We start from the raw sequence: 11,622 nt of genomic DNA on the forward strand, positions 1-11,622 counted from the left end.
TTTTCAAAAAAACAAACACCCTGTGGACGCTTTTAACCTAATCTAAAAATTTTGTATTCAACTGCTATTTTTTTTTTTCAGAAAGTTTGATTGAATTGTTAATTCTTATATGTTAAAGTATGTGATTCATTATAAAAATTGGGTTAAGTTATATTATATATATGGTAAATTCTTTTGCACTTCAGTCAAAAAAAAAATATCGTTCCATATTCATACCATTGTTCTTTGGGTGTGGTAATCCGCCTCCTATATGAATATGTAATTAATTTTTTGGTATAAAGTCAGATTTTGAGCTATTTTGTTTTATATTTGTCTGGTTTTGAATTCATTTTTAAGAGTGAAGATATATCGAAATACATTTAAAAAAATGTATAGATTAATTGAATGTTCATTTCAAATATTTGACAAAAGATCGTTCAATCTTGAGAAAAAGAACAATTAAAAATAAAAATTCAATTTTGTTAATTCTTGAATTAATAACATCTTGAATTTTCATCCTTTTAAAAGTAATATAAATAATAGAAGCATATATTTTTTGAGGTTCTAATTGTTCTACTATTTTTAATTTAATTTGTAGTATTTATTACGTTAGTTAGATTACAATTCCTAAAAAAACATTTTTAATAATATTTTATTCAGGAATTAATATATTTTTTTTAATTATTTTATAGCATAGCTAAAATTATAGAATAAACATGATATTACAATTTTAAAAGATTTATCCTAAAAAAATATCGATTTTGATTGATTTTTTCCATTTTTAATTTTCTTATGAAATATCAATGTTTGATAAATAAGTAATGCAATTAAATATAATCAATTATTCAATGCGATTATATGCAGCGATGAAAATAATGTCTATAATTGGTATGTTAAAAAAAAAGAAACCAAAAATCAACATCAACCTGACAATTTGAGGCATGTTTTGGATGAGATCAGCTACAATCAGCTGTAATAAGGGGAGAAGGAAATAATTAAGGACATTGGGGATAATTAATCCAATGTCGATCCCCAATTCTACTCTGAGTCCAACAAGGACTTACAATTATAACTGCAACAAATCTTTAGGGTTACGCTCCGTCTTTTATGAGGGCACACAAATGTTCAATCAGGCTTTAAATATAATTGAATCCATTTATGAAAGGATATTCACTACTCAGGAATTAAATAATATGGCAACTGTTAAGGAAAAGAAAATTAATTCTTCAGATTACACAAGTTGACTATATATAGGATACTTGAAATTACCAATTCTAAATATAACGGACCAGCTAAAAAATTCACACGATTTATATAACTAATTATGTGACTAGTTGTAATATTTAGAGGGAAGAAGATTATCTTGAATATAAATATGCTTTATATCTAATTTTATTGATAACTGATTAGTAATCATTAATTCCTTTGCCAAGTAATCGACTTATTTGATTTGTTACTTTATAAAATTAAATGCATACACCCAAATATTTAATTAACATATTTTGCATTCAATTATAGTCTTTATATTAAAATTTCTGGCATGAGATGAAATAATTAATAATATTAAGTACAGTTTAAAACATTTATTTGATTGATTGAACTTAATTTGACCCTGATATTATGGTTTTTCAAAGAGGATCTATCATATTATTTTTCTTAATTTATGGCAGGGAATTTTTTTGACCTCTAAGAATGGTAATTTGCGGTACCTCAAAAAAAAAAATCAAATCAGAATATTTCATTATGAGTAGTAGAAGATAATGAGATGAAAAATAAAAGTGTAATGCAGATTCAATTTCGGGGGAAATCATTCTAGCTTCCTTTAATGATGATGTGCCCAATAATACGTATACATACAAATTTATAAAGAATGAAGTGATGACTTTGTAGTAAATATTTTCAAAAATGAAAGAAGCAACCATTACTAAAAATAACTGCAATGCAAGATGAATTCAATTGTAATGAAAAACCTATATCTCAATGACCAAATTCAAATGAACACAATATCCTTCAATATTTTAGGACAACAGAGTCCTATGATTTTATTCAAGTACAAATATAAATCCGTTTTATGTTGTATGAAGTACCACATTAAATAGTATTATCCCAATCCTGGCTATAACTCATATCTTCTCAAATTTTTATCTTTCAGCTTCAGCTCTCGGGGCAGATATGTCTCTCTATGGTTTTTAAACTCTTCTTCGATTAATTTAATTTGTTGCTGCATTTTCTTACTTTTTTCGAACAAAAATCCTTGCTTCGAGAATGGTACATCGTATATTACCATGAGCTCAGGTGTGTTAAATCCTGTCTCTAATACGTCATTTATGTACGAAGCATGGTTATGAAGAAAATAGTTGTTCCATTGATAGTATTTTACTTTTACAGGCGCTAGATTTGGTAAAATCCCCGTGAGGAAAACGTCGTCTACCCAAAAAAATTTCTTGTAATTCATTTGTACTATGGATTCTGTGAATAAGGAAAATATTGTTAAGAGAGATTTAAAAAAAATATTAATAATTTACCAATTAGGAGTAGATTTGTTACATATGCACCTCCTGAGCAAAACACTGGGTAATATGAGTAGGGATACTCTTCTTTTGTCACTAGCCACTTTCCAAACTTCCTTGGAGTTGCTCCATCGTTTATGTGACACATAAAAAAAGGATGCTTCTCTACTATTTCATCGAATCCAAATTCGGTCAGTAGTTTGGGAAGCTGAAACACATCAACGAATACGTCATCATCTGTTTTTAAAATGTATTGAATATCTTGACAATGACTATGAGTCCATTTATAGCCTAGTAAATGCTTATATGACAGATTTTTATAAGTATCTACAAAGGATCCTTGGATAATGTCTTCATATTTTTGATGTTCCTTTTCAATATCCGTCTCTGTATATGGGTCAAGACTGTCTCCTAGAAGGAAGGCAACTTTGTTATTCCGTGTATTACCCCATGTTTCACGTATTTGCTTTCTTCTTTCTTGATGTGATGGAGCTGAATGTACAATTGTAATGATGGAGGTGTTTTTGCAAAAGTCCTTCTCTGGCAACTTTGTAAATTTTACATCCTTGAGATCAAAAAGTCGGAAACCAAAACAAACGTTCATACAGATAAAAAGGTAAATACCATGTTGTATTTTTGCCTGTTTCATGAGCATGTCTACAGTACAAGTTTTTAACACAAGTAATATATGCTGAGTAAATAACTTTCTTCAATTATACCCATAGAAAAGTTATACTTTTTAATGTGTTTAGTAAGTAGTTTTTGTTAAAATTTAAATTGATAAAAATTAAATTAAAAAATATATAATATATTTTAAAAGTATTAATTTAATTAATATATTTAAGAAAGGATATAGGACTATTGAAAAACCTTTCTATAAGACAAACAGGAAGAAAGTACCTATTTCAAATTTTTCGATTTACTCAGCTTATTTTTAAATGACTATCCCTTGATTGCTAGTATAGAATGAATCATTCAATAATGATGAGTGTATTAGTTCTTATCATTTTCATCTTATTTTATACAAATCTTCATTGTGCTCAAATTAAGGAAGATCTCATTGCTGTTCAAGAACAATATATGGTTTTACCTTATCCTTATGTCAATCCTGAAAACGAGCATACAGACCTAGTCTACTATAGTTCTTCAGATAGCTTGGCTGAGATAGACTATTTTATTCATGGTGGCAATGTCAACTTCTCTACGAATTATCGAATTCTCGTTGCCGGAGGCGGAACAGGAACACAAACTATTTTTTTAGCTGAGACACTATCTCCTTATGGTGGAGAAATAGTGTATCTTGACTTTTCTAAGGCATCTCTTAAAATTGCTAAGAGAAGATCAGAGATTCGAAATTTAACAAATATTCGGTTTATTCAGGATTCCATCTATAACATTCCTCAATTGAATTTAGGAAAATTTGACTATATTGATTGTTATGGAGTTCTACATCATCTTTCTAATCCATCTAAAGGATTGAAAATACTTAAAGATTCGTTGAAGGAGAATGGAGGGTTAAAAATAATGATATATGGATCGATTGGTAGAACGGGAATCTACAGCATGCAAAACTTACTCCATGAATATCAAGATAAGAATGAATTTTCAGTTACTGAAGAACTTCGTCGTTCTAAAATTATTCATAGAAATCTACCGGATTCAAGTCTAATTAATTATAAAGGATATTTTTCAGATGTAAACACTGATCACGGTTTCTATGATTTGTATTTACATAAACAAGATCAATCCTATTGTGTAGACGAAGCTTACGAATTCATTGAAGACTTGGGGGGCCTCTACTTATCCGAATTTTCTAGAAATCTAAAGGTTTTTCTCAATCAAGTTGAATGGATGAGTCCTTCTTTGCTGAAGAGAGTGTTACAAATGAAGCCAAAAATTCGGAAATCCATAGCAGAAATAATTCATGGAACGTTAAATAAACTCGAATTTTTCGTGACAAAAAAACCTTTGTCTAAAGATCCATTGAACGACATTACCAAAATTCCCTACTTTTTTGAGTTGCAACCTCATGTTTTACTCTCAAATATTCCCCCTGGAAGTTTTAAAGGAAATAAGTACATTCTCATTATCTATCAAATCAAGGCTATAAAAGCCATATCATCAGCTATTATTCCTATTTCAAAATATACTGTTCATCTAGTAAAAATAATGTCTCTATCTCGTTTTTCTCTCCAAGAGATTGCTCTTGAAACTCGTAAAGTATTTCCAAATGCAACCTTAAAAAGATTGTATAAAGACTTTAAAAAAACTCTTGGACCTTTGATAGATCACAGTTTTGTTTTATTGACAAATAAAATTTCCAATAAAAGATCAGTAGAATATACAAAGAATGGAAATCGAATAGTCATACATGAAATTAAGCTCTTGGATCAATCTCCTGTTTTGAACACATTTTAATTATATCAGAGGGTCCCCCTCAAAATAATTCATATTTTTTATATCATCAAAACTATACCTATTGAATGTGTAAATTTATAGAACTAAAAAAAATAAGCAATAGTTATAAACAACAAAAGAGTTAAGTTGAAACCCATACTTTTAGATGTATTCCCTCCCCCTTTACCATTAAAACCTTTCCATCCGTTTATATGCACATTTTTCTTAAAATTAGCCAGAGTGGCTGGAAAATCTGTAAAGAATCCATCAATACCAATGCGAACATATTCTTCATATTCCTTGTAAGGATCTTTTCCAAAATCCCATGGAATATCTGTCCACTCATTACGAAAGGTATAAAGATGAGCCTTTAGTCCGTAACTATGTATCTGCAATCAAATATGAGATACATGTATTGAGCAATGAAAAAATAAAAAAAATATCTACTTAAAAAACTTACTGTTTCAATACGTTCTCGTTCCACAAATCTAATTAATCCAGGATCGTTTGAATCTGTATCATTTTCTGTCGTTGTTCTAATGATAAGAGATTTTGGAATGCCGACACCATAGATTCCATTATCAGATAATTCCTCCCAAAGGCTTTCTGTGAATTTGGGTTCTCTTTTTACAAGAAATATTCGCTTCATTGGTGTTTTCGATTGAAGACTCTTTATGGTTGAGAGTTCAAAGCACTGAATAAAAACTTTAGAGAGTTCACTATCGTATCCATGCTCCGACAACTTTCTTAAAATAATATCTTCCACCTTTTCATTTATGCCTCTCTCAGCAAAAATCTGCAAAATAAATTTACAAATATTTAATTAATTAAATGTACGTCATATTTAATTACTCGATTGATAGCACTTGGTTGTTTGATTTCGGGATAAATTCCAGCATTAAAGGATTTAGCAATATCAATGAACTCGTCAAATGTTACGAAAGAATACTTCCAATCAAATTGAGAATCTCTATTTGGTTTAGTCTAAATAAATAATTAGATATGAATAATATTACTATGAAGAACTTAATTATTTGAATTTCTACTTGTTTACGACGGAGTTCCATGATTTCTTTCAAAGTAAAATCAAAGGTAAAATAATCAGTAACATCACCCTTATCATTCCAATCGAAACCTAAGTCATCGTCATTCATGTTATAAGTTTTAAGTCTGTCACTAAAATCCGTATGTGGAACTCCTGAGATTTCTCCAGTATGATCTGCTACATTAGATGTCTCAGATATCCATGGTTCATGGGAACATACCAATTCGAGATCCTTAAAGTTGAAAAATATATACATTTGTTTTTCTATTTTAAATTGGGAAATTTAATTACGGAAGTAATAACGACATCACATTCAATGTAATCAGCACCTTGCTCTAATGCACTAACATATGCCTTTCTTGTATGCTCCGGAAACATTCCACTGGAGCCTCTATGTGCTATATTTAACGGCCTATAAAAAATATGGGTAATTTCTTAATAAAATCATCAAACTTTTTTTTTATGTTGTACCATTTGGAGTCTTTATTGGGGAGTCCGCACTGAGCATACCCTATATGATTAAATTATAACTATTATAGATAAACAATTATGCATAATTAATTAATATTTTCAAATAATGCATACTCTTTTTTATATAAAAAATCTAAAAACTTACCTAAAATACAAAGTAAACCCAACAATCTGGTTTTCATTACTCTCAGACAAGAATGACGGAACTAGAATATGTAAATTATTATTCTCTAACCACACACTAAGAGGAAATTACTTGAAATGAACTGTCAGATAGTAGAGAAATAAAAAAAAACTTCCCTACTCTCTGAATAAGCGGACTCGGCAAGCCGAATGTTTTTTTAAAACGAGTCAATTTTGATAAATTATTTATGTACTGTATACAAAGAAAAAGATAGAAATTATGATAACAAAAAAACACCGTAAACAGTACGATCTACAGTAAAAAAAAATGTTAACCCGAAAAATTAATTAATGACTTGAATTCCGGAAGCAATGATGTTTAGTTTACCAATCATAACTTTATTTAGGAATTATATTTTTTCAGGATCGGAACTTTAATATTTCATCGCAACCTCTTCCTTCATTATCCAAGCTTAATTATATAATATCATCGACCAATATATTATATTATTATTTTATTAAAGAGAAAACTCTTTCAAGATAAGAACAGAAATGCATGTTATATCCGGAAATGAGTCCTTATATATCACAGAGCGGATGTTCTTCTTCTTCTTCATCATCAAAAACATAATTAGTTCATTCAGATTTATTTTGTTCAAAATGCTCAGAATTATTTTCTATTTGTTTTTTTTACATAATATTATGTATCTAGCTAAGACTCAAGAGTATTGTATTATTATTAGTGATGGGACGATTAATCGGAATTGGAGAATTCGGTGTTTTTTCTGGAATTGGTATCGGACAAAACATGTTCGATTTGCGATTTTTATATATTACTGTATTTAACTATTACTTTTCTATATTAGGAGAAAAAAATACTTCCCCTCCCTAAATTAAGGAATTTTTGCCTTGAACTAGAAAATTTAATATTTGATTTTTTTTTTCAAAACAATTAATAAATGAAAATTAAGTTGTTTAAAACAAAAAATGGAAAAATTTAATTTTCTGTGAATATCTTTGTATTTAAAAAAAAAAAATTTATATTAAAAATTTAATTTTGAAATTTTTTTCCAAAAAAAATAATATTTAATATTGTGTTCCAAATTTTGTTTTTTTAAAACAGCTGGGGATTGATAATGTTTTTTGTTCGAAAAAGATAAAATTTGAAATTTAATTTTTCAAATTTTATGGAAAAAAAATTAATTTTCTGAAAATAACTATGGTTTTTTGAAATTTTTCTTTCAAAAAAATGTTATTTCAGAAATTAAATTTTTGAATTTCTTTTCAATTTTTTTTTTTTGAGCAGTTGTGAAATGCAAAAAATTAATTTTTTATGAATAACTCTGGATTTTTGAAATTTCTTTCCCATAAATTTAATTTTTTGAAAGTAACCGTGGGTTTTTGTAATTTTTTTGTATAAAGATGTGGATTTTTGAAAAAATTTTAAATATCAAATTTTATATTCATTTATTTTGAAATTAAATGTTGGAAAATTAAAAAAAAATCCAAAAACCAAGACACCTCCCCCAAAAAAGAAAAATATATATATATATAATCATGTGGATGGCCCTGATTGAAAATGGTATTTTATAATTATTATTTAAAATATTAAAGAATCTTCATCGGGACTTCTTTTGGAATCGTCCCATCACTAATTATTATGCATATACATATTCGTTTATGTTATACACTCAACCGTTGCAATTGTCCTAACATAATTGATACTGATAAAAAAGGTAGTGACATCCAGGTATTAAATCCTTAAGGAATAGAGTTGTAACGACTCACCTGTCTAATGCAATTCACCTAGGGACAATAATATTTATGTTATAGTTAGAATTGTAATTTTTAAGCAGTTATTACGTTTGTGATTTTTAATTTTTGGCAAACTGAACAATATTTTTTTATTAATTTATAATAGTGGCTGAGTGTTGTTTAATTTTATTTAGTTTATAATCAAGGCTTCAGAGAGAGGTCCCGGTATTGTGGGGAAATAATACAACTCTAAGAAGTATAACAACCAATAAGCAGCAGTTACGTAGATCCTGTGAATTTTCTGGCTGGCCCGTTTTTTGGAATTGATAATCTGAAGAATGAATTTTCTTTTCTTTAACAATTGTTATAATATTTAATTCCTGAGTAGAAAATATTTTTCCTAAATAGATTCAATTATGTATTTTGAACATTCGTGTGTGCTCATAAAAACAGATTGTAAACCTGATGATTTGTTGCAGAGGTATAATTGCAAGTCCTTTTTGGACTCAGAAAAGAATTAGGGATCGACATTTGAGTAATTCTAGAAAATGTCCTAGGTTACTATATATAATGTGTGTTGATAACAAACATGTAACGCAGTCTGGTTGAGGTTGCCTGAAAACTTTTTTGATGACGTCACAACGGAGCCAAATTCAATATTACTGACTAGATTTCATTGTTAACTCTTATTCCAAGAATTATGTCTTCTTCTAGAGATACTAGGCGTATTTGTGTTGTGGCAATATGTACAAATCCATCAGATGCCCAGTATTTTGTTTATTTATCTGAATTTTTTTGTTTTAACCTATTTGTAATTAAAAACAACTATTAATTTATTTTTTTAAATAAATCATCTAGTGACATAATCGTTGGAAAGTAAAAATTTACACTAATAGTACTATTGTCTCATGAAAAAATAAAATACTATATTTTATCGAACTTACCTCCTACATTGGCTCCTCTGTGACGTCACCAATACAATTGATAATAAAAGATAAGAAATCTCTTATAGACACCTTGCAAAATGTCCTTGTTTATTTCCTTCTCCCCTTCCTCCTTTGTCACAGCTGATTGTAGCTGATCTATTGAAAAGTCATGATCATTATTCTTTCTCTCGTCCAAAACATTCTTCAAATTGTCAGGGTTACCATATTGATTTTCGTTTTTTTAAATGACCATTGTTCACAGGACTTTCATCACAACCATTAGGGTATTATTACCGTTGTTTACATAATTATAGCTTGACAACCCCCTCTTGAACATTCTACATGATAGCTATTCTCAGACGAATCGGAGTCTCTGGCTCCACACACTTGTTACTTCGGTCCAGACTGCGGTTTCAGACAGTTAACAGATTTTTTCGATCTCACTTTATGGATCGATTTTTTTTTCGGTCTCACTTTATGGACCGATTTTTTTAGTCTATTATATTCTGAGAGACCAAATTTCTTTTTTTTAGATCCACCGTCATTCCTTTTTTCAAAAAAATCTCAAAAATACAAGATATTCTGTAGAACAAATACTCTATACATATAATATAAATTTATTCATTTCGATTCTACAAGCAAATGCGTTGTGTAATACATAATAAGTCGTATAAGTAATAAGAATTAAGAATCCGTCCCCACCCCCATGGGTTTGTTTTATTATTTTATTAAGTGGTCTTCTATGCTTTCCAAGAGTTAGGACCAATAGAAGATAAATCGACGAAGGATATTTCTAACTTGATCATCCATGTCAAGAGCTGTTAGAATTCAGAATTCTATATTCCACGAGAAACGACAGGATTAAGATTCCTCGGGGCTATCTCTGTTTAAACTTCGTATGACGTCATTGTACTTGAAAATACATGTTATAAACAATTTATCTATAAAATCGGTCTTGACCGATTTTTTGGGGACTAAAGAAGACCAAATTTTTCCTTTTGGTACGGTCTAGACCGAACTCCTCCTTAGGACGTATCTACACTGAATTTTTCTATGAGACTGGTCTAGAATGAGCTTTTTTGTTCTTACCAAATTAGTTCGGTCAAAAAAAAAAAAAATGTAACAGTCTCAGACCTGGGTAGGATTTTCCAGTGGTATCCCATCGCCCACTCTGGGCGGTGTAACGTTTTTGCGGCACATTCAAACTGAAAGCAGGTAGCTCCAGTCGACAGTCACATGAATGGATATGGGGGCTTTCTGAGCCCCTGAAAGTGTCTCGTCGAAACCAGGTTAAGAACCACTGGTTTAGACTAACCTAGATTTCAGACTAGGGGCTCCTACCTGTATGACCTATGGATAAAATTTTATTTTCTTCCATTTTTATTTAAACATATAATAAGTGCAATAGTAATAGATCTGCACCACAAAATTCAGGTCAATCCATTGAAATTGAAAGTCTAATAATTAGTGCGGGCAATATATATATGAGCTAACCAAGAATCAATTGACTCATGAGCACGGAGAGGAACTAACTTTTTAAATAATTTGAATTTCACAGTATTTATACATTTTGTTATTTTTTTATGTAATGTCCTTTATAGATAATATTAATAAGGTATCGGAATCGTTAATAAAGGTATTGTATCAGAATCAGAACCGACTGAAATTTTGTTATCAGTACATTTATAGTTGTTTTTTTTTGTTGTTGTTTTTTTCATAATGATAGTTCATATTTAACGTTTTGTTTTACACAGTTATATCAAACGTCCCTTAAAGTTCATATACTGAATAAACCAAACTTTGGTATTTTAATACCCTATCATTTTTTCTTGTTTCTTTAAATAACTTGTCATTGAGAGGTTAAGAGCGATAATTACTTATTAAAAAAGGATAAAAAGTTTATTTGGTAATATATCTTCAGGGCATCCGCAGGGGGTTGGCTGGAGGGACCGCAGTCCTCCCCCTCCCACCCAAAAAAAATATTGAAAAAATGTTTCTTGGCTGCACAGCTGCGGATTTTTGAATTTTTTTAGCCTAAAATTTGATTTTTCAGTTTTTTTTTTCAAAACAGCTGTAGATTTTTGTAATTTTTTTCCATTTTTTTTTGTGATTAACTATGGATCTTTGTAATATTTTCCGAACATTATTGATTTAGAATTTTTTTTCCAAAAAAAATTAATTTTATATGAACATTTGTAGATTTTTGATCTTTTTGTTATAAAATTTAATTTTTTAAGTTTTTTTTCCAAAAAATTTGGTTTTTTGTAAACAGTTAAATTGCTACTTTTGTAATTCTTTTCAAATTTTTTTTTTTTTTGTGATTAGCTATGGAATTTTGAAATTTTTTCCAAAAAATTATTTTTTTTACGAACATCTACGGAATTCGAATTTTTTTTCCAAAAAAATTAATTTTATA

General features: G+C 29.0%; 2 protein-coding genes across 3 annotated transcripts; both read right to left on the bottom strand.

The window, feature by feature from the left end:
• Positions 1 to 1,988: 1,988 nt before the first annotated feature.
• Positions 1,989 to 3,219, bottom strand: LOC121119761 (beta-1,3-galactosyltransferase 5). The gene is made up of 2 exons (XM_040714541.2): positions 2,505 to 3,219; positions 1,989 to 2,448 (listed from the first exon to the last, which is right to left on the bottom strand). The coding sequence occupies exons 1-2, from the start codon at positions 3,142 to 3,144 to the stop codon at positions 2,096 to 2,098; spliced, it is 993 nt and encodes a 330-aa protein (XP_040570475.1). The 5' UTR covers positions 3,145 to 3,219; the 3' UTR covers positions 1,989 to 2,095.
• A 1,549-nt stretch (positions 3,220 to 4,768) lies between these two features.
• LOC121119760 (uncharacterized) lies at positions 4,769 to 6,750 on the bottom strand. Of its 2 annotated transcripts, XM_040714540.2 has the most exons (8): positions 6,548 to 6,750; positions 6,403 to 6,442; positions 6,223 to 6,343; positions 5,933 to 6,163; positions 5,739 to 5,870; positions 5,347 to 5,682; positions 5,047 to 5,275; positions 4,769 to 4,990 (listed from the first exon to the last, which is right to left on the bottom strand). In XM_040714540.2, the coding sequence occupies exons 1-8, from the start codon at positions 6,582 to 6,584 to the stop codon at positions 4,983 to 4,985; spliced, it is 1,134 nt and encodes a 377-aa protein (XP_040570474.1). In that variant the 5' UTR covers positions 6,585 to 6,750; the 3' UTR covers positions 4,769 to 4,982. The 2 variants fall into 2 exon arrangements, with proteins under 2 accessions (XP_040570474.1, XP_040570473.1); XM_040714539.2 differs by having other exon boundaries at positions 4,769 to 5,275.
• Between the last annotated feature and the right edge of the window lie 4,872 nt (positions 6,751 to 11,622).

This window comes from Lepeophtheirus salmonis, chromosome 6 (genome assembly GCF_016086655.4).
Source record: "Lepeophtheirus salmonis chromosome 6, UVic_Lsal_1.4, whole genome shotgun sequence".
NCBI classification, from domain to species: Eukaryota; Metazoa; Arthropoda; class Copepoda; order Siphonostomatoida; family Caligidae; genus Lepeophtheirus; species Lepeophtheirus salmonis.